This window comes from Drosophila teissieri, chromosome 2L (assembly GCF_016746235.2).
Source record: "Drosophila teissieri strain GT53w chromosome 2L, Prin_Dtei_1.1, whole genome shotgun sequence".
NCBI classification, from domain to species: Eukaryota; Metazoa; Arthropoda; class Insecta; order Diptera; family Drosophilidae; genus Drosophila; species Drosophila teissieri.
This window is the reverse complement of record NC_053029.1, coordinates 8,519,902-8,543,766: the sequence shown is the minus strand read 5'-3', so window position 1 is coordinate 8,543,766 and position 23,865 is coordinate 8,519,902. Positions and strand designations below refer to the sequence as shown.

Here is a 23,865-nt window from a genome sequence, read left to right as displayed (position 1 = left end):
TTATTGGCTCTACAACATGAAAATTGTTCAATGCATACAAGACACAAAACTAGTATTTAGTTTTAGTGCAAATATTAAATTATTATTATTAGAAATTAAATTGTTATCATCTCAGGACTTGTTTTTTAGGTTCAAGTTTTATGAATATTGCCAATCATAACTTAAAATTTGTAAGCAACTTTTCGGAATAAAAAATATATTTTCATTTCCTATCATATAATAAAGATCAAATTTATTTTGATTACCTTTACTCTACTTTTATAAGTCATAGGAAGTTGATGTTACGAGATCTCAAAGCTCACTACCACATTTTCCACTCACTTCCGCAATTATTCACCGGCGATCTGGCCACACTGTCGATGTTTACGCAAATTTTGCACGTGGGCGTCTCGGCTTACTCACGCGTCAAATCAAAAGCAACACAAACGAAGACAAAATGCCGCTGCTGCGCCGTCGCGTTTCTCCCAAGAGCAACAACTAGTCAACAGCTGAGAACAAAACAGCAACCGACTCACTATGGGAAGTTTACACACTTTTTCTGGCCAAACACCCATTTTCTGAATGTCGGAATATTACAATAATGTTAAATGTACGCTTTCATAATCTATCAATCTTTAGATATAAAGGGCGGTGCCACGCCCACAGTTTTTGGCATACGCATAGATATGGTCTAGAGTAAATTAATGCAAAATACACAAACTAAATACCTCTTTCCGTTCTGGAGTTCATAATTTTGGCCAGAAAAGTGGTAAAATTTCCCATAGTGCGGCTGCAGAAAGGCAACAACAAGTTGTCGCTGCCTCAGTCGACGCTGCGCGTCGATCACTCCCTTTGCATTTTCAAATTTTCAGTTTCAGTTCGCGTTGGAACGTTGAACAAGACGGTGCGTGTCCTTGGTGCTTCGATAAGTGATCGATGATCAGTGATTAGTGATTAGTGGCGGCGATAAATCAGTAGCATCAATAGATCGAATTATTGCGAGAATATTTAAGTTTTCTAACATTTTCTAAGTGATCATTTCCAATCAGCTCGCGGCTTACAACGTTTTCTGCCCGGTAGGCCATATTTCGAAATCCGATCGATCCTCAAGCAGCATCCTCCGCATCCAAGGTGTCCAAGATCGCGTCGCGTTCGCCTTAATAGCATAAAAGTGTTTTAATTTTTATTGGCACGAACGGGCGAGTCAGTTGCGGAGCAGTTGTCGTTGCTGGAGGATCGGCATTGGCGTCGCGTGTTCGCCTCCTCGATGCCATAAAATCGGCTCCACGAAATCTTCGCGTGTGTCCCCATTCCAAATCCAGCTTTTCTACCTGGCGTATTTCGAAAAGGGTTTAAATGGTCTAATGCATCCGTTTCGTTATCGATTCTTTTAGTGCGAAGATACCCTTGCGACTACTTCGACTTGTTTGATCTTTCGCTCAGCAAAAGTACAACATAATAAAAGTGTCTGTGCGGGCGGGCGTCCAAGAAAAATCCGGCGGAAAAGTGTGGCAATACTCGTAAAAATAACTCAGGTCGTTTCCATTCTAAATTGCGCGTTGACAGCCGCAAGTGGCGCAAACAAGCCGCCAAAAGAACGAGGAGCTGTCAGTCCCGACTCGCCAAGTGGACCACTTGGATCACATCCACATCCGCAGTGGGGGCACCTCTTGAGCACGAGCAGCGTCCTTGACCACGAGGTGAGTGCGAAGGTGGGCCAGACCTCCGGGCTGCTATGGGCTTCGTGTGGCCAAAATCTGGGCTATGCCGCTCACTCGGAAAATAAATGCGCAAAGTGGCCAGGTGCGAGGTGCATTCCATATTCAAGTGCGTGGAAGTACTAGACCATATTAAGTTGTTCTTAAAGAAATAGTGTGGATAATGATGCACAACCACCAGACTTTTCGCATTTACAAGTATTCCTATATGAAATAGTTTTCATTTTACGAGAGGATTCAAAATAATATTGGGCAAATGGCAACGTTAGGAGAAACGATATGTATCCGGAAGTGATTTGAGGTTTTATTTATATATAACAATCATTATTTAAAAGTTGATTTTTCGTTTTCCTTAACAGACTCAAGAATAAAAGATTCTGGCTACACCCACAGAAATGGAACTCTTTTTCATTCGACTTTATTGCATGATAATCACCAACTTGTCGATAGGCCAATTTATGAATAAATTTATGAATATTTTTTATGAGCGCCCCACAAGATTTCTATTCATTTCACCGCCATTTTATATCTGATGATAAATCATGCTAATTGTTGTTGTAATTCAAATACTATCGATACATATTAATTAGCCACACCCAAGTCAACCGCAATCTCGCAGCTAAATCGGCCTGTGGCATCCTCAGCGTTCGAGCGACATTAATCTATGGGGGATCTTGAGATCTAATCTGCATTGGCGCCATAAATACCGCAGTCGAGTCATAATTTATTAATTACCTGACTTTCCACACGTATTTAAGCGAGCAGATTGAGGTTTATGCCTATAATTATGTGATCATATAAGGTTAGAGCACAGAATATTTTCCCCACCAAATATGAATTGTGAAAACCAACGGCAGCCACAGATTGTTAATGATGTTGACCAAATGAAGCTAGGCACATTCCCCAACAACTGTTAAAATACTTAATTTTATATGGCTCGATTTCCCAATCACTTTGCCGCTTCTACTGGACTTCAAACTGCTCTGCTACTCTATTCCAAGCGATTCAATTAAAAGACGCCCACTGCAAAGATCCCCATAACAATTTATAACTGCCTGTCTGAAAGACATTTCAGACTTGCGGTTATTTTATTATTTGAATATATTATTCAAAAGGTAGTGGCGTTGTGTCCCGAGGGGTATTCATCTTGAAGATGTAGTAACCACTATTTGGCAGATACTTTAATATAGTATATGAGATCGTTGTGGAGTATCTACACAATAGATACTTTCCCTTCAATAGAGTCGTCAAATCAGATCGATCTTTTCCGTTTTGCAATGAGATGTGACAAAAAGAAGCTGTGAATAATTATTCAAATATGGAGTTTGGTGTTTTCTTATTTTCTGTCCAAACATTGACACCCCTTGGCGCCCCACACAGATGGCTCTTCAGACATGGTAATATCTTTCTGGCCATATATGGAGCCTGAGTTTGACATTATTAAAACATAAATAATATTGCCATTGTTGGTATTGGAATTTCCGCTTGGCAGCGAGTTATGAGTTCATAAACAAATGCAAATTAAGTGGAAAATTGTTGCACCAGCAAATTAGCGCATCGTCAGTGGAAAGTCATTTGGACACCAATATCCGACCTTTTGCGGCGAATCAGGCTAACAAATTTTAATGCTTTGTATTGACTTCAGCTCGAATTTGCAATGCAAATGGATATCAGTCACAATAGCAGCTAAGGCTATTTGTGTTGGCCGTTTGGACTGCGGGGCATCAAAACCAATTCAAGTCGAATGGAGACGCGACTTCGCCTTAATGGTTCATCAACATAAGTTAATGGGTTTTCGGTTTTGGCCTAATGACAAATTAAACACATTCTCAAACGATTTGACAAGATCGCCAACAAAAATTGCCCCGAAATGTATACTTTATCCTGGCATGAAAATTTACAGCATTTACAGCGAAGATCACGCATATTATTTTCGTTAGATATTTGGCGAAGATATGCTAATTTTTTAAAGACAACTGATAGCAGGGTGCGGTTCAACAAACATATGGTAAAAAACATTTAATTATATAGCAGCTGTATAAATTTAATTGATGGCAATATAATACGATTTGAGACAGTATCTAGCTGCTGGCTATATTTATCTGCAAAGGTATTCATCATGAATGTTTAGCTTATCGCTTGAATACACCTCATAAGCGTAAGATAGAAGATAACAGAGGTTTTTATATCACCAGTCATAAAAGTGTTTAAATTGTGATTTATGTCTTTTTACACCTACAATTTTAATAATTTTTATGTACTCTGCTGTTGCGATTGAGCAACTTGGCAGGTGGCAATTACCATACCAGAAATCTCAATCACCCGACTTATAATTGACAGACCTTTCAATATTTTGAAATAGGACTCCGTACAACACACCTGAAAAGCCAAATTTCCAGCTGTCAACTACTGCATTTTTGTTGAAAATAAATAGTCAAAAATTGAATGAGAAAACTCCGACAAAAAGACCGGGCCGAAACTCAAATCGATACAAATACAGAAATCAATAAAATGAGGACGTCAAGTGCCGTCCGCGGCTATTGAACGCGACTTTGACTCCAATCCTAATCTTGACACATTCAAAACAACGATTGAAAAAATGTTTGGCCTGCGCCGGAAGTTATACAAAGTCTATTATGATGAAACCAATTTATCAGACTGCTCGAAATCGATTCAGTTCACAGTGGACTCGACTCGACTCGCTCGCTATTTGGTTGCTTCCAATTATAAGGTGCCTGCAACAAATTAAACAAAGCCCGAAGAAAGTTAGCTGCAAATGAAAATCCGCCGAAGAATTTCGATTCCCCTAGTGGCTTACCAGCGCTCTTTCTACAGATTTTTCACTCTCGTATTGCGTAGGCGCCGGCATAGATTTTTTCCATGTCAAACCAGCGACTGACAGCAGGTTTGCCAGCCGCTCGGAGCTGGAGCCCCAACTCGCACTGAAGTTTTTGGCTGAGCATTTAAGCGCGGCTGATTTGATTTCAGTGACACGACGCCCGCGGCGGCAGCGAAACTTGTCCTGCCCACACGCGACTGCGCAGAAGCTCGGTTTTAACCGCCGCGTCGCGCATGCGCAGTAGCTTCGCTAGCGTTTTTTTTCCCCGCTTCGGTTTTTGCGCCGTTTTAAACGCCCCGGGGGGACGTGGACACCACCGGCCGAGGTTGCATGCTGGCGCGATCGGAAAATGAGTCAAAACATTTGAATTTCTAATGCCGCACGAGGGCCAACTTAAGAGTGTATCATTAAACCATCCAAAAGCTACTTATTTTCTATGAACTAAAAGCAAATAGTTCAATACTTATAAAACTGATTTTTATAGGATTTTTCAAAAAAAGGTCGGAAAGAGTCCATTGCTTACATTGGCTTAGTTAAACATTAAAAATTAAAAAGAAAACAGGTTTTTCATGAAGCAATAGAGCACTTCTTATCTAAAAAGTATATATTTGCTTCCATTATTTTGTATTTTCTTACACAAAGAACACTTATGCAGTTATTTTAACCTCCTGAATAACCAGTAGGATTTCCACAACTGCGATTTGCCATTAGCATCAATTGTCATTTAGGGTAACCATAATATTATTGTAGGTTCCTAAGCTCTTACACTAGAATTATGGGATTAGAAGCTATAAAAATATTTACCTTATCCAAGTGCCACTTGGATAACTGCATCCCCCACCCCTCTGCTGTATAGAACATACCCCTCGATCGACCCTCGCTGCCAACTGGCTACCCAGGGTTCTGGATTCCCTTTCGCCGGTTTCTCTGGCCTGCCATTTAATCTGATGAAATGACTTTTCCGATAAGCATCAAATTTCCTTTGATGATCGACCAGAAACGCCTTTGTCACTGCAATGACGGTGACGCCAAAACTTGTTCAATCGGCTTGGATCAGTGAGGGGTCTAACCCGTCCAGTGGGTGGAGATGAAGATTCAGATACAAATACAGATCCAGATACCGTCCCACAGCCACAAAGCATCCAACCCTTTTCAGTTGCGGTTTTGGTTGCCGATTGATCGCCTTGCGGCTTCCGTGTGCATTTGCCTTTGCTTAATTAAATGTCAATCAATGTACTCGTCGCTTTATGGAGACGGACTTTGATTCTGATTTGTCCGCTTTAGTAAGTAGATGTGGCGTCGTCTTCACGATGCTGACGATGCTGATGATGCTGCTGTTGACTCTTTGGCGTCTCCATGGCGGGAGTTTGTTTTTGGGGCCTCAACTTGATGACTGCGTGGGTGCTGGACAAAGATATATATGCATGATCTATACCAAACCGATGGCATTAAAAAGTATTTAATAAATTTCAGGCCTGAGGATTATGTGTTTCGGTGTACACTCGAAGGTGTTTCCACTTCTGGTTTCGGTTTTTCTTTATGTTCGAGGCGGATTACTCGCTTTCTGGTAGCCGGCCGGCGGCCAACTTAACTGGGTATTAATAAACGTTTCAATGAACACTTGGCACAGATCTCGGGCATTATGCTTGGGTTAAGTTCTTGATAACCTTTCAGGGAATTTGAAATGGCTGAATAACTCGGACGACTTAAGCCTTTAGAACTTATGGGGAATCTCTTTCTCATAAGACTGAAATCAATTGAAACATTGGTTACATTTCTGGAGTTTTATGTTTAATCTACCGTAGATAAATTAAAGTTTCAATTGAAAAAAGATTTATTTACTGGCTTTATTGATTCAGATTACACAGATAGATGATTGAAAGTCGAAATTGTAAGAGTGTTTTGAATTCATTCAACTTTGCTTGTAGAACTTCACGTTTTATATGGGTCTTATGCTGTTTATTGATTTTACTTCCTTATGGCGCCCACTACAAAGCAAGCTGCTCATTTTAATCGGCATACTAAAGCACTCTCATATCACATCTGTCGAATGGAAAATAAAAACCCTAAAATACTGTGGAAGAATATGTGATCTGCCACCGTTTCTTCCAGTTTTATTACGTGGGGAGACAGAGAGACCCAAGCTCCGGTAATTGCGATTACACCCATAAACGGAACAGATCCTACAGCCCGTCCACTTGTGACTCAGTGACATTGTAGCGAGAATAGAACGAGAAGTCAACAACAGCAATATCCACTGCCACTATAAATCCATAACTGTCAGTCAACATTTTGGACCAGTATCGGGCCAGTTGTCGTCGTGTCTTGTATGGCCAGAACGCCATTTGGCTTTGGCCCGGCTCTGACTGTGAATCCCAATGTGGCTGCTTGGGGCATCGGCGACCGTTACCACATTCCTGGGACACCTCAGAGCCAAAGCCAACAACATCTCAGCCACATTTCTTGTGTTTATTTAAGCATGATAGTTGTGTAATGGCTGGAACGTTGAGTTGGAGTCGAAATTGGAGTTGGAGGATGAGCTCGGAGCTAAGTCTCTATCAATTGGATTTGTGTGTTATGCAGTTTATAGCACTTCCCGACATTTGTGGCTGCTCAAGTGATGAGCCAAAGGCCTAATTGCAATGGATTAGTTTGGGGATGAAGGATAGGTTCTTAACCTATTTTCGGGTTTGTTTTACGACTACCGCTTGTTTTACGCCAATCAGTGGGTACTTAAGATGTTTCTGTTTTCCACAACGCAGATTTCACTACATTCTATTTCATTTCACTGATCGTTAAAGGTCTCATTTCTGATCACTGAAGCAGGTTAAATTGTAGCTCCCTTTTCTAAGATTTATGTGAATCATGAAAGAAGGGTTTCATGGTGTTACAATACAATTACGTAATGGCTACTAGGCCTTACCTCGTGGCCTTCTAAGAAAAAGTTTCAATTATCTAAAATTCATCACCTTCGCATTGGGCTCCAATCAACTTTTCCTCGGAACTTCCGCTGAAGAAGCACCTGAAAACACATCCAGGCGAAAACAAATCTGAACACACACATTAAATAAACATTTATTTAAGTTAAAAGAGGCATGCAAGAAAGAATGATTGCAAATATCCAACATAAATCTCGGGCAGCTCAAGGAATCCACGATGGGCACACAGGGAAATTACAACAAGAAATATAAAACTTAAGCTCCGAAATGCTTTATGATGATGACGCCCACAGATGGCCAAAGAGATGAAAGATATAGGGGGAGATCTCCACAAATATATTTGGGCAGCTATAACTAGGTGATACCCGACCAAGTACTTCCGGCAAAGTGGGGAGTGAAAAATTGAAAGGCGCAGATAGATGCTTGTTAAAAATCCCAAAAATGCTGCAAAATATTTACCGATCGCTATACTTGTGTCCCGGTTAATACTATTCTCGCTAAACAATTTCATTTGAATTTTATTTATTATTTGATGCGATTTTATTTTATGCTCCACGCAATGCCACGCAATGCGTTTTATTTTTAAACGTAAATAAACAACCACCGGCTGAGGACCGAGATTCCATTTTCTTCGCTTTATCGTTTCTTTATATTTATATTTCAGCGGACGGCAAGATTTTGGAGTGAGCAGCCCGTACCCCTCAGTCCATCACTCCAGCCCCCATCCCAAGATCACAGAAGACACCACCAGCAACAACAACAGCGACCACGATGAATTGGACGCGCGTGCTGCTAATCGGGTTGACCGCCTTGGCGCTGACATTTGTGGAGGTTGCATCACTCTCACTCGATCCAGGTAAGTGCCGGCGATCCACCTTCCTCTGCCTCCCTGCACCCTTCCACATTCCAGTGAACTCTTTCCTCAGCTGCACTGGCAGAAAAGAAAAGAAACGAAACGAAAAGAAAAGGCTGTATCAGCAATGCAGAAAACTCAATCGTAGATAGACGGCGTTTAGTAAAAGAACGAAATAAATGACATCTGCTAATATAATCATAGGAATATGATTAGACTATTTAATTCACTTTAAAATACTGATATCCATTAATATTTATAACTTCCTACTGAAATGGAGCAATTTGTATTCGCGAAAACCAATTGTATATTACTGATTTCTCACTGATCAGTGTATGTACATAAATGGCTTTACGGTTTCTATGGCTAGCAAAGCGACTGGCTGCAACGCCAATGTTTGCTGAGATCCGCCCGAAAGCCATACTTTTGGTTAGCAACTTGGCGATTTATGTAAATCTTGTACTCAAATCCCAATGCAAACGTCGCCAGCTGACAGCCGGGTCACTAGTTTTTGAGTTGGCGACCTCCCAGCTCCGTAGATGGTTATATTACAGCCCGATCACGAGCCATTGATCGCGCGGCTGGAAACCGCGACTTTTATGCCCCTGTCCGGTGTCCCGTGTCCCTTGCCCCAGGTCCATGTCCATGTCCATGCCCAAGTCCATAAGCAAGTCGTGAAGGTCACCTGGCATGAGCCTGTCAAAAGTCGGTCGCTGCCAGCATGACAAATAACCGCACAAATGCGTGAAATTCTATATAGAGTCGTCTTGATGGATTCTTTGACCCACAGTTGTTCACTTTTACGGATTGTGCAAATAGCGCTCGTGTATTTATTTGGGTTAACACGGTCCGCGGTATTAAAGGCAATCTCCCAGGGTGACCAAAATAAATAGTTCCATGTTCCGTGTCCGAGGTGTTGTAATCTGTGGCGGGCGAAATAACCGATTGCCAATGTTTGTGGGCAAACAGTGCAAGTGGCTAAGACTGGGCTAACATGAAGAGATTAACCAACATGACCCAATGAGATGGTTTGGCCACCTCAAGGCATTATCTCTGTTTATTCTCAGCTGTTTATTTGGTAATCAATCTGTGTGGCTACGGTAGAACGGAAGTTGTTCTTAACAGTCTCGAAACTGATCGACGGATCGACCAAACGAGATAGGGCACGAAAATCGGAAAGGAATATGGAATTTGATTTATTTTATTTATATCTTAATATCTCATTTTAATTTGTTTCCCCCCGCAGTTGCTTCCGCCGAACTGGAGCAGTTTATACGCAAAGGAGATGTGGTCATATCAACGCGACACATACGGTAATTAGTAAATCGTAACTCTATGCAATGTGACTACATATTGGCTTCCATCGATTAGACCTCGTCGAAAGTTGCACATATCCATAGAGGCACTCTTCATGATCGACTTCCCCATGCTGAAGCACAAGATGTCCTTCTTCCTGGACCGCAAACAGCAGCGCGTGACCCTGGACATCAGTTCGAATGGAGCCACCGAGTCGCGTAACTTCGAGATACCCAACATCAACGAGACGAGCACCATCCGATCCCTGGCGCTGCAGTTCTCCAAGAATCGCATAACGCTGTATGTGGACTGCAAGGCGAGCACGCATCACGACATCGACATGAACCTGGCCAAGCTGTACACCCAGATGGACGATCCGGTGATCAAGCTGGTGAGTAGATGGTGCTTGCTCTCAAGTGGCATTCCAGATTAGTGAACCCTTTCGTTGACAGTTCCGTGAGCGCAAGTATCCCCTCCACTTCGATGGGGACATGGAGCACTCCATGCAGCGGGCCAATTGCCAGAAGGGCAGCCATCGTCGTGGCAATCGTCGCATGCTGCGCAACAAGATCACCGAACGTGGTGAGTTATATCCCCGCGAATCTCTGGCTCCCTACGACCCACTTACATCTGCATATACTCCTCTGTGCATCCAAATCTTTGCAGAGAAGAACAAGAAGCGCGATGTGCGCGGCTGGTATGAGCCAACGATCGCCCGGGAAGGAGTCGTGGACCACAGACACCAGGAGGTGCCAACGGATGTGGAGCGCGGCGACATTCCCGTTCTGAATGGCGATTGCGAAGGTAGGTGCCCAGCAGCAGCAACAGCACCACCACCTCGTCCACCCAACTCCTCCGTAGTCGGTTATCAACTGTCAGTCGGTAGTCTCGAGGCAGTCAACGAATCTTGGCCCAAAGGCGTGGCACCTCTCCAAAACGGAGAGGGCTTCCTACGGCCCCTAGGGTTGGGCTGGTGCTAGATTAGAGTGGAGGCTCGTTTTGATGAAATTGTTTGGCCTTTGTCAGTTGGCGTTTATGTCACTCGAGGAACATAATTCAATTAGGCGAATGTAGTGGAGCAACCTGAAATGGGGTATGTGTGTGGGTTGGGGCAACGGATTCGGGGGATTGTTGCATCGAGTGGGGGCTTGAGATTTCAATGGCATGTGCAAGTGAATGAACGAGGCCTTGAAAACCAGTAGAGGCATTCTCAAACTGCGATCTTTCGGAATAGTTTTAAGCACTTACATTCTTAAGTTATTTTTATTCATTTCATAGAATGTAGAATGAAGAGGGAAGCTGTCAAAATTATAGAACTCACGTTGATTGATAGCGTTTAAGAGGTGTTCCTTATATGGCAGAAAGCAAGTGGGTTGCTAAACCAATACGTAAATAGTTTCGTTCTGGAAATGCCAAAAGGTTCCTCTATAAAACAAGTCAGAAGGCTAATACCTTGTCGCACCATTTCCCAATACCAATTTCGCTTGTCCCTGAGCATTACGATCTTCATTAGGTCGCCAAGTCGTAAACCAACTCGCTTAACTCGCTAATGCTTTATAAATCTGGCAAGCAATTAATAACGATCGAAGCACTATCTATGCCTGGGTAATATAGCCATAGGTACCCTCATTGGTGTCACTGTCTTGGCCAATAAGTCGCCGCTAAGTGATCGCGGCAAAAGGGTAATATCGCCAGCGGATGGAGAGCTACGAGGCGCCCACAGTGCACACTCACTAATGAACGCCGCGATATGACAAAGCCGCGCATAAGCTGTGCACTCGATTCCAGCATTGCCTGGTGTCGAGCCGGCATAATTATTATTTATCTGGCTCAGAGCAAAGACACCAAATTGGTAGCCAGCTCCGATCTGTTCCCACACAATCTACACAGAGCCAAATTCAGTTGTGCACTTGTAAAAATTACAGAAATTATGTCTGCTGCTTTATGGTTTCTTTATAAATGAGCTAGAGTACATGTCGTTTATTTTATGGTGGTTTATGGTGATAGCTGCCTTTTTTTCGAGTGTACCTGACATGAGTACGGCGCGGCATTTAAATCGCAAAGGCAAAGCCAACGAAAACGGCGAATTGTAATGAATGAATTACGTGGCCACGCCGCCAACGAACCAGATGGAAGCGAAGGTTGCCAAATGTAACCAAAACGAGATCGAGATTGCTGGGGCGAGGACCCCAGATGGAGGAGCAGTGGAGCAGGGACAGAGGGGCACCCGATCCGACTTGGAACGGATGCGTTTGGGCGTTGAGGCGGCGGCGTTTTCAATGTTGACAAAACTCACTCAGGCACTCGGGCACAGCCATTCAGCCAGCAACCAAAGCGACAAAGTCAGACAGATGTGCACATAGAATGGACCACTAAGCTGGACTAGTTTAGTTGTTGCCATGTGTCGTACATGGTGTTGTACAATCCAAAAGGCCTAGAGATGACAGATCTATAAGCGATATATTGCAATTTGTGGACTGTGCCAGGATAACCATAAGAGATTGGAATAACTGGCCAACCAAAGAAAGCTGTAGAGCAGTCTTACAAGTTATTAAACAGTAGTGATATAATACAATCGGTTGATTATAAGTTTTTAAAGATGTGAAGTCATGAAGAACGGTTTAAATTTATGAGTTCCGGTGAGGTACGATGACCCATATCCGGCCGCGAATTCTGGCCAAGATTAGTCACATGCAAAGTAATCAACCTACTCACAAAATTAGCATATATTTAGAAGCTGAGTTATATGCCATTTCCTCCAGTTGATCAGTTATTCACACTGACTCATCCCTAGTGAGTCGAGGGATCGGGATTAGGTGATCGGTTTTGTTGTCCCAGTGCATTAGGCTTCACTAAAACGCCGGTCGCATTAGCAGCTGCGCGAAATCCTGCATCCATTGGAGCGACAAAGCGGATTAGGTTGCAATCAGAGGGTCTCCACCACTGGCCCGCTGATGTGGAGTGCGAAATGAGTGCATCGGTTAGACCTTAATCTTGTCAGCCGCCTGAACGCTTCCCACACACACATTCGGCGACTTTTTCCAGGGTGTGGAGGGTGTTGCTGAATTATTGTTGCTTTATTTAAAGTCCCCCACCGATCCCGAGATCCCAAGATCGCGACTTACATATCTCAACTGTAACGCTTCTCTCGCTGCTCTGCCCATTGTTCCAAAACAGACGCCCTCGCACGCTCGCTCAGCGATTTGCTGGCTCTGGTGAAGCTGCTCCGCGAAGACGTCGCCCACCAGCGCCAGGAGATTGCCTACCTGCGCATGCTCCTGGAGAACTGTGCCGGCTGCAAGAATCCCCTCACCACCGACAATCATCTGCGCATCGAGCCCGACTGCCGTTCCGCAAATCCCTGTTATCCTGGTAAGTGCGACAAAAGTACACAAAAAAGTTGGTAATTACATAAGTAGGTTAAACGTCATATTAGTTTCATACATGCTAAGTACTCATTATCTCAGAAACATAAATATGGTAAAAAGATAAAACGTATGCTTTCCAGGAGTGGAGTGCCTGGACTCGGCGAGCGGGCCCAAATGTGGCCACTGTCCCCTTGGCTTCATTGGCGATGGCAAGAGCTGCAAGCCGGGCGTGACCTGCGCCCACCACATCTGCTATCCGTAAGTCCCTCCTGCATCCTTATGCACATTATATACACCCATATACATCCATATATATATATACGATATATATATATATATATAATCCTGTGCGTGTGTTGTTCGTGCGCTTGTGCGAGGGAAATTAACGCGGCTTGTGGAGTTTTTAATGGCGTCAAGGGCGTGGCCATAGCATCCATGTTAATTGTATTTGTCATGCTGCGACTGCGAGGGCTTGAAAAGCGCCGCCATCCGAGAGGCTTATCCCTGACTGTCCTGTCTGTCCTGACTTTCCTGACTGTGCAATTATTTGCATTTGGCCTTAATGGCAATTTGATGTTGTTTATGGTTTGATGATCTAGTCAAACAGCAACGCAGCGCCTCCTTGACAAGTTTCACAGCGGCAGAACGGCGAAGCCATCCATATGCATATCTCAATCTGTGATTGATAAGCACGTGATGTGATGGCCATTGAGAAGAAGACACATTTAGGCCTTTGTGCCTTTGTGCCTATTTGCCCTGTGTGAATTCTACGAATAAATGGGAGCAAGGCGACCATGGACATAAGCTGGTTACCCAGAACAGAGTAAGTGGATTGGGCTTAATGGCCGTGAGTCATGTGAGGCATGGTGGAACCTGTTCTCTCACCTCTGAGAATCATCTGATAAGCTTCGTAGATCGTAGATATGTCAATTCGAATGCGAAGACTTCCTAATCCCCAATCCCCACTTACACTGCGAGATTTTCCATTTCTTACGCATTATCGCATCTAAATAATCTAGTCGCGGTGAGTTAGATATTCAAATGGACTCCGAGAAACGGATTTATCTATCGTTAGATCTCTTTGATCTCTTTAAGATCACTAATGGGGTCAGATCAGCTTTTCGAAATAGAAATTTCGATCCATAACTAAGGCAAGGAGACTCTAAACCACCCACAGCCCATATGAAGATGTTATTTTGGAACCGGAAGAGTTTGTCACAATGGGAAGTCCATAAAGTGGTCAATATTGTTCTGTCGCTGCCAAAATAATTATGCAAAAGACCCACAGCACTGCTGGGGACCCTAATAAAAACATTATATCGAACTTGCTGCCCTCCACCTGCATCACTGGACCGACGACCACCACCAGTCATAAATATGTTAAACAAAACTATAACAAGTTATGCGATGTAACGGAGCTGGAACTGGAACTGGAGAAGAATATTTGGTAGATATTGTTGGACAAAATGCAACAAAACCTTTGGCACTGCGGCACCCAGTGCTGTGGGGTCTGGACCACAAATGGCACTTGAGGCAGCCGCATAAATTAGTTAAATGTGCGCCGGTATAAAGAACCCGCACCCAGCGCGCAAGAGCATAACCCCGACTCGATGCTGAGGACTGACTGACTTCATTGTGTCAAGACACTTAAAGTGATTTCTGTTCTGTTGTTATTCTTTCCCTGGCCACGGACCACGGACCCCCGGGAAATGCGAGAAGTGAGCGAGCTCCACTGCGCCACTGGTCCACTGGCCACGCGCATAGGAGCCTCAGAACGTAGGCCATAAATTTAAGTAAATTATTGGAAAGGGCTCCCAATGAGCCGCCTAGGAACCGGGTGTTGTAGGTGTCTTCGCATCGCATCGCATCGGTTTGTTTACTTCGACTGGGTTCGGGTTGCGGGCAAGGTGCGCCCCTGGCTGACCGTATTTTAATTTGCATAAAATTGCCTTAAATGTTGTCACGACGCCGCCGACTCGTTACTGTCATCTTTCATTATCGATGAAATGTGGCCAATGTGTGTGGTAGGTAGGCCCAAAACCGATGGCCAAAAAGCGAACGCCATTCCAATCATTCTAAGTTAGTGCCCAACGAATGTCATCTGAATCTGGTCAACGCTTTGTTTATTTTCACTTTGATTCGGAGCCCCATTCTTGAGGGGCCTCTTTGAAAGACCATCGATTCTATTAAAAGGCCGTAAAACGTGTGCTAATGACATGCACACCTGTTGATCCTTTGTTGTGGCAGCTATCATGTGTGTGTCTTTTATGGCGGCATTATATAGGTCCCAATCCCAGTCCCAGTATCCCTGTCCCTCTGTTGATGCTCTTTTTGAGTCGGGTGACATAATGAAAAAGGTCATAAGAGGTTAGGTTTGTAAACTCCTGGTAGCGCTCTACATTGATTGAAAAAGATTTTATGTGTCCGTTGAATTTTAGCCATTAATACTTCATATACAGAAATTGTTTTAAAAGTTTGGAGTAATCTCTGCTGTTTCGGTAATATCCTTTTGCTGCACAAATGGAATACTCCTTTCTGCATATCGTATTTACTTTGATGTCCCATTTGTACCTATCGCATCGTCTTGTGCCCATTTCGTTTTCGCCCAGCACTTTCCATTTCCCAAGGTACAATCCCAAACACAATCCCAATCACAGGTGGTGCTGACCACCTGAAAAGCCAATCATAACCTGGCCCCAGGCCGATGACAGTCGGGCGCCTTCGCCCGGAAAGTTTTCACTGCGCACACTTCTGTTGTTCGACTTAAATTATGCATTTGACGAAACAATCAGCAGTGCAATCAAGCTGCGGTCCACCAAACCAAGCAGATAATATTACCATCTAGAGATCGGAGATACCGATTTGGAGTGCGATGATTCCTGGGCCGATGGCAGCTGCAACATGTGTACGAGCATGTTGGACAATTCCCGCGACAGAATTTCGTTCGATTGGGGAAACTTTCCCACAGAATCTCCGTTTTCCACTCCCCTCCCTCTGCTGGGGCCAGCAACAATCCAACAGCCAAGAAAGCGTTTACGGCCAGAGGTAAAAGAGGTAAAAGCAGGAAAAGCTACGAGTGGAAGCCGCGGATAGCTGGTTCACAGCTCGAAAAACATCAAAGTTCGGTGGAACGCATATCTCAGTGTGAATCAAGTTCGCCTACGCATCGGGAAAAAGTGGATCCATTGATTCCAAGTCGTCGTGGCTGGGTATTCGTTTTTGTTGTTGTTGTTGTTACTCTCTGCCTGGGTTGCCGTGGCTGTTGACTTGGCGGCCGAGGCAGCTTTTGACTGCTTGAATTCAAATTAATAGTCGACTGGCAGCGATTCCCAGTCAGGCTACGTTTATACCAGGCGAAATATCATGATACGAACATCAGGCGACTAGTAATACCTAAACCTATTTCACCCCTTTAATAACTAAAATTCTGGAATCTTTACAAATATTACTTTAACTGTATCTATTTTCATTTCTATGTAGAATTGCAGTCTTTCCAAGCTGAAATTCAAAACTATTAGGTAAAAATCCATCCTATACAAATGCTTGATGCTAGGTAATATGTTAAAAAGTTCGAACAAAATATTTTCGAAAAAGTTGGAATTTACGTAATAACGATAGTTAATTGTTAATTCACAATAATAACTTACTTTCTTTAATGGTTCTAAAGAGTAATTTTAGTTTTATTGAACTCGTAAAAGCACTGGAATTTCAAGTATCCTGATATACTTTAATACAGGCTATTACCTTAATACGTTAATACGGATTTTATGCACATCCCACGCGAACATCTCAGTTTGCAAAATCGCCACGACGCATAAACTTTTTACGACGCCGGTTGTCTTGGCAATGCGCAGGCGCAGCAATGAAAACAAAAACAAGCCTGGGCCAAGCCAAGTCGAGATCAGGCCCGAGCCAAAGAGCTGAAAAGCTGCAGCCGGAGTCGGAGTTGGAGCTGGAGTTGGAGCTGGAGATGGAGCCCCAGCCTCAACCTCGCAGATAAGTGGCCTGTGGCAAAATAAACGCCGCTTTATGGCAGTTAGCTGCAGTTTGTCCAGAGCGTGCGCCACATTCGAGGATTGGGGGATGGAGTATGTATGTACGTGGTATTGAAGATTGGTGGCACTGCTCGGATGCACTTCTCCACCAGAAGGGGCGCTCTCCTTGGAGTGGCAGCCAAGTGTTTCTGGGCTCTTTTGTTGTTAGAGCATTTGCATGGCATGCGCTACCATTAGAAGCCATTTGGATGAGGTTAATGGCTGAGCGGTCGGCTAAGCCCTAAGAATAAGGCTCACACTCGATCTACTGATCGCTAATAGACCATTAAACGCGCCAAGGGGATATCTAAAATATGTGATTTTCGAACTCCGACAAACCCTAAGTACAGTAATATGGAATACTCTAATCATACGAGTATATACTGTAATGCCTGATGATTCAAACTTTTGCGCTGTCCCATCCCAGTGCAATGTGGCTAAAAGCCTTTGCATGCTTCAGAGCCATGTTCACACATTACTCAGGCCCTGCTCCTTCACTGGGACCTGCCCTCTATTCCTTCTATGGCTCCTTGGGCCGCTGTTTGAACTGGACTCGAACTTGGCTCAGACCAGCAAATTGGAATTATGAATTATGAATGCGTGGTTAATAAAAAGAACGTCCAGAAGGAACGGCAGTCAAGACGAGGCAAGTGGGTTTCGGTTCGGGTCTGTCTCTGTCTCTGGGTTTGGGCATGGGCTTTGGGTTTGGGTTTGGGCTTGGGCTTGGGTCCGTCATGCCAACCGGTGGACGGAGGCGGCTGAAATGCTAATGCGTTCCTCGTTGCGCTTGACTGGATATTTTCCCAGCACTCAAACGATGCCGCAGTGCCGCGGACCCAGACAATATGGTCGAATGAACTGAAACAAAGCAGAAAAGCGCAAAGTGGCGGTCAGGAGACGGAGGCTGGCCCAGAAGATTGGGGCGGAGGCATCTGGGAACGCAGCCGGATAGCGAAAACCCCCACGCAGCATCGGGCAACCTGGACGGGGATCTCCTCTTAGACCGCCTGCCACTTAAGTACTTAACACTCTTTGCTAATTGCGCCCAGCCAGTTAGAGGCAATCCCCGAAATGCTTCCACTCGAGAATCCCAAACTGACGCACACTCCGCGGATCGGGACAAGTGTGTTGTTGCCCACCATGGACATGGCCAAGTCGAGGGCTCCAAGCTGATGTGGAGCCCATCGACTGACAGCGAGAAGAAATAACAAAAGCAATACTTCAAGTTTTTGCGACTCAAATTTTACTGCAGCCTATGTTGTTTTAATACTCTGCCTAAAGCGGGAGTAGTGAATGCCATGTGTGGTTCAAAATTAATGTTTTTGGTCCCTTCAAAGCTGACTTCAATCTTTTTTAATCCCTTTTGCATTGCAGGGTATTAACTTTGCATCATTTCAAACCCTTCCACGTGTGGTAGATCATTATTATTACAGCTTTCCCCAGAGGCCAAATGCAAGTTGGGTAGCTAGGGCCAGGTCTTCCAAGTCTATAACTCGAACTGAGACTTCCGGCAGGCTGAAACGCACTGTGTGCTTAGCCATAAAATATTTGAAACTATGGCTTCTGGGTCACTTGGGCACGGTAGTTCTTGCCCATGGGTGATCTTCCTGGGAAATTGGACTGCCAAGAGTTATGTCCTGACAAAGTGGGATGCACAACGAGCCGTAGTCGCTGATGAGAATGGATGCAGATGAAGACGAAACATTGGCCGATGGCCGATGGGCCAATAACTGTAACCCCCAACCCGGAGCGAACTAATGACCATGTCATGATATGTAAATATTTTGCAGAGCCATAAGCAATCCCACACTCGAGCATAAATAAGGAAAACGGTCGGTGAAATTTACATGCATGCAATGGCAGTTGGATGTTTTGTGTTTTGGCCATGGGCCATTGGACCATTGGACATTGGCCATCCGCGCCGCAGCCTACACACACTCTGAATGCCCCCATCCTTAACTTATTTGTGTGTTCGCTGGCCTTTAATAAGATTTTCTTGTAATTGTAATTTGTTTTCTTTTCGGGATCCGTTGCCTTCCTGCGGGTGCACCGTCCGCAAATCCACCTGAGGAGGCGGAGGTGCCCAGGCACCAATGGCACCACTGGCACCCCTGGCACATGTCTTGTCGCTTGTCGAAGTGCGCTTTGTCGGTGCTTTTGTGACCCTCGCATCCTCGGCGGGGCAACCTTTTCTCTCACTTTTCCCAGCTCAGTGGCTTTTGTGTAGCCGTTTCCCCCCACCGTCCAAACACCAAACATCATTAATAAATATGCCTTTGTATGCTCGACTGTGTCCAACATTAACAGCCTTTTGTTGCTGTTTGTTCCTGCCTGTCGGTATTAATAATAATAAACAATGCGCCCCGAATAGCACACACACACACCACACATGAACCCATTCCCCACGATACCAACCCATCCCATTCCATTTCATCCTCCTGCTTGATCGCATTAACAACAACAATCTGTGTCTCCCTTTGCAGAGGCGTTCAGTGTCACGATACCGTGAATGGAGCCCAGTGTGACTCCTGTCCAGCGGGCTACGAAGGTGATGGACGCACATGCTCGCTGCGTAATCCTTGCCTGGACACACCGTGCCCCTCAGGTAAGTCGCAGCCACTCAATTGGAATGGTCTGCCCCCCCTGGTCACCCTGCGCTAACTCCTAAGTGGAGTTTTGTCTTTTTGGGGATTTTGTTGATTTTATGGCTAATTTGCGTTTGTCGTGCCATCAGCTCCGTTGCGAGTGGGTTGATTGGTAAACATGGGCACCTACATAGAACACATATTGGGGTTCTTAACAAAACGGAAAGGGGAAATGCTTGAGTTCTTAAACTGTTTGGTTTCAATTTTGGGGTCTAGTAAACAAGAACACTAAACATGATCTTTTTGGGTCCAATAACTTTTGTAACAGAGGGCTTTATCGACACACTTAAACAGTAACACGTTAAATCAATCCTCTTTTGGTAAAAAAAATATTACATTTTAATTTATTTCCAGTTTTTGCTCTTAATTTGAAAAACAAGCATTCATTCAGTGCAACTAAATTTTACATTTTAAATAAGGGTAAATCTACAACCAGTCTCTTAGGAACTCATGTGCCCTAGCCATTTGAGCGTAGCGTACTCAATTCACACGATTATTTGATTTATTAATGCCCACTTCGGCTTAATTCGGCCTCTGAGGACTTGCCGACCCTTCTGATTGAATAAAAAACCCTCGAAAATTATATAGTACCCGGGGTAATTTCGTGCTTCTCGCGAATGTGTGAAACAAGAGGGTTAATCAGAGCTCAGAGATACACTGCGATCCAACGAGTTTTGGGCGTGCTGGAATGTTGGGGCCATATAAGACAAGTTGTCTAATTGATTTGCGGCAAAGGTACAAAGTGCTCGAGCCAGATTCCAGTAGGTGGACGGACCTAAATGGCCAAGTCGAATGGGACACATCACACATTACCTACCACCACCTACTTACTAATCAACAATTCTCATTTGTATCAGGCAACATTCTAGTGCCCTCGCATAATGTGCAACACTATCAGAGGCAGAGCCAGTACACCGCCCGAAAATACTCGGTCGTAACGAACTAATCCGCGGACGAAGGGACTATCGCAACGTTTCGGCTGAGCTATGAGCTATGATACACAACTAAATTACAAGTTTACAAGTACAGAGCGTAGAAAGTGCACATATTGAATTACTACTTTATAAAATAGTCATAAGTTGTAAGCTCCACGATTGGCGAACAGCGGAATCGGAATTCATAGTATTAGCCATTCATTTGAAAGCAGACACAGCAGAAAGCTCCAATGGAAAATGATGAGATAATATCCTTGAAAAGTTATTTGTAGAATAGAGAACTAAATATGTACTACGTCCCAATCAAATGTCCAGAAAGTGGAGTCTATAAACGTGTAACAAAATTTGCTTGCCCCGCCTGAAATCTCCCAATTATTGTAATAAACTATGAATAATATTAATACAAAATGTACGCTGTAATTTTTGGTATTTAATAAATAAACTCCATCATTGGCCACAACATTTTTTTTATTTGCCCATCGAAATCATCCCACCAAACCCACATGCCTTTCTATCGCATCATGTTTATACACTATCATTTTCTGGTCATGCATTCAGAGGTCAACGGTGAGTGGCAGTTGTACTCGTAATATCACATAGATCATGGTGAAACATATATATAATACAACTTATTTAAAAGAAAGTTATATTATTTCTGACGGTACGTTCAGTATTCCTGAATCGCAGAAAACTCCGTGAGTCCAAGTTATTTGGGATCAGCCTAGATTTTCTTTTTTTAAAAGAAGTAGAATAGTCCTGAAAAACTGAAGCTTAAACACAATTGGGAAGACATTTTCTTTGATCAAAATGGCTCTAACATATTTGAAGGAACATTTACCAGCTTCGTGAATAACTCAGCTGATGCCATTCGTTTTAATGCAATTCAATCATCTCACGATTACTTTCCAACTTAACGAAGGCGCCCAGTGCCTCCAGGTTGGTTACCCGCCCTACTTTCACTGCATCTCGTGTCCATTGGGCCACGAGGTGAACGGAACCAGCTGCCGGGATATGAATGAGTGCCTGCTCTACGATCCTTGTGACGAGCTTACGACCTGCACCAATCATAGTCCTGGCTTCCAGTGCAGCCCGTGTCCCGTTGGCTTCGATGGCACCCACGCCCATGGCTACTTCGCCGACTACTACTCCGTGGATTATCGCAGGCAAACGTGCCTGGACGTCGATGAGTGCCGAACTGGATTCTTCCGATGCCCAGAGCATTCCACCTGCATTAACGAGATTGTAAGTATGCTGCACAGCTAATAAAATGGTTAAAAGCTAATACAAATCTGCCGCAGGGTTCCTACAGATGCCAGTGCCACGAAGGATATGTGACGAACGGCACCTACAGCTGCCTGGACAGATCCTCGGTGTCCATGTGTCCAGATGGTAGCGTGTGTGACCGCAATGCCGTGTGCCTGCGGATGGATAACCTGCGCCACAAGTGCCACTGCAATGTGGGATGGGCGGGCAACGGATTGAAGTGCGGCAGGGACACCGACGTGGATGGCTGGCCGGATCAGGCAATCGGTTGTCCAGAGCTGCACTGCCAGCGGGACAACTGTCCGAGGCTGCCCAACTCGGGCCAGGAGGACGCCGATCTGGATGGATATGGCGATGGCTGCGACGACGATGCTGACGGCGACAATGTCCAGAACAGCCAGGACAACTGCTGGCTCGCCTACAACACCGAGCAGCTGGACTCGGATGGGGACAGAGTGGGCGATGTGTGTGACAACTGCGTGCTCAAGTACAATCCCAGGCAGCTGGATACGGATGAGGATGGTCTGGGGGACGAGTGCGATGGGGATATCGACAACGACTCCATACCGAATGAGTTGGACAACTGCCCGTTGCACCCGAATCCAAGCCAGTCCGACGTGGACAACGATGGTGTGGGCGATGGCTGCGACAACTGTCCGAATCTCCCGAATCCCGACCAGAAGGATCGCGACATGGACTTTGTGGGCGATGCCTGTCACAGGGACATCGACGGCGATGACGATGGAGTACCAAACTCGCTGGACAACTGCCCAATGGTCAGCAACTCGGACCAGCTTGATACTGACGGTGATGGAACGGGCGACGAGTGCGATGATGACATGGACGGCGACGGCGTACCCAACTACAAGGACAACTGTCCGCTGGCCAAGAACCCCAAGCAGGAGGACTTCAATCGCAATGGCAAGGGTGACGCTTGCGAGGATGACGAAGACGTTGATGGGGTGCCAAATGCCATGGACAACTGTCCGAACAACTCGATGATTCATCACACGGACTTTCGCACTCTTCAAACCATCCCACTGGATCCCAAAGGCCTATCCCAAGCGGATCCCAACTGGGTGGTGCACGCAAATGGCACCGAGATTGTCCAGACCCTCAACTCGGATCCGGGTCTGGCGGTGGGCAAAGACGCCTTCGGAGGCGTTGACTTCGACGGCACCTTCTACATCAACGATGACACGGACGACGACTACGCCGGCTTTGTGTTCAGCTACCAGAGCAGCTACAAGTACTACGTGGTTCAGTGGAAGAAGGGCACCCAAACCTACTGGGAGCCACGACCATTCACCGCCTCCGCCGCGCCGGGCATCCAGATCAAGCTGGTCAACAGCACCGAGGGTCCGGGGCCAATGATGAGGAACAGCCTGTGGCACGAGGGAAACACCGACGGAGAGGCCAGGCTGCTGTGGAAGGATCCGAAGAACATTGCCTGGAAGGAAAGGACCTCCTACCGCTGGTCCCTGGTGCATCGACCGGCCATCGGCCTCATCCGCCTGCAGTGAGTGACGGCACCATGACAGGGTTCCCATGTCTTCAATCTCCTTTTTTGCCAACAGAATGCACGAGGGCAATCGCCTGATCTTCGACTCGGGCAATGTGTTCGACTCCACGCTGAAGGGCGGTCGGCTGGGCGTGTTCTGCTTTTCGCAGAGGATGATTATATGGTCCAACCTGCAGTACAAGTGCAATAGTAAGAGCATCGCAACCAGGGGTTCTTCAACTCAACTAAATCTCTTTCTATATATTTCCATGCAGATCGTGTGAAGCCGCTGATCTACAATGACCTGTCCGACTATCTCAAGACCAAGGTGGAGTTGCAGGACTGAAGGGAACCCCACTCCTTAGAGCCATGAAGCCCTTTCTGCCATCAATTTTAACCAAATTACTTATTAATGCTACTACTTAGTTAATAAATGAGTTGCCAACCCAGTTGGCCATTGGAGTCGCGTTTTCCAACACAAAATTCACCTGAATC

General features: G+C 45.0%; 2 protein-coding genes across 3 annotated transcripts; both read left to right on the top strand.

The window, feature by feature from the left end:
- The first annotated feature begins 908 nt into the window (after window positions 1-908).
- LOC122625902 lies at window positions 909-21,063 on the top strand. 2 transcript variants are annotated; one of them, XM_043805957.1, is made up of 11 exons: window positions 909-1,055; window positions 1,374-1,679; window positions 8,140-8,331; window positions 9,575-9,641; window positions 9,700-10,015; window positions 10,077-10,206; window positions 10,291-10,428; window positions 12,802-12,996; window positions 13,133-13,250; window positions 19,510-19,631; window positions 20,529-21,063. In XM_043805957.1, the coding sequence occupies exons 3-11, from the start codon at window positions 8,247-8,249 to the stop codon at window positions 20,615-20,617; spliced, it is 1,260 nt and encodes a 419-aa protein (XP_043661892.1). In that variant the 5' UTR covers window positions 909-1,055; window positions 1,374-1,679; window positions 8,140-8,246; the 3' UTR covers window positions 20,618-21,063. The 2 variants fall into 2 exon arrangements, with proteins under 2 accessions (XP_043661892.1, XP_043661894.1); XM_043805959.1 differs by lacking the exon at window positions 909-1,055 and having other exon boundaries at window positions 1,120-1,679.
- Window positions 21,064-21,542: 479 nt separating this feature from the next.
- On the top strand, window positions 21,543-23,801 carry LOC122625899 (cartilage oligomeric matrix protein). Its single transcript, XM_043805954.1, has 4 exons — window positions 21,543-21,848; window positions 21,905-23,388; window positions 23,447-23,580; window positions 23,646-23,801. Exons 1-4 carry the CDS (start codon window positions 21,618-21,620, stop codon window positions 23,714-23,716), a joined length of 1,920 nt encoding a protein of 639 aa, XP_043661889.1. The 5' UTR covers window positions 21,543-21,617; the 3' UTR covers window positions 23,717-23,801.
- Window positions 23,802-23,865: the final 64 nt, after the last annotated feature.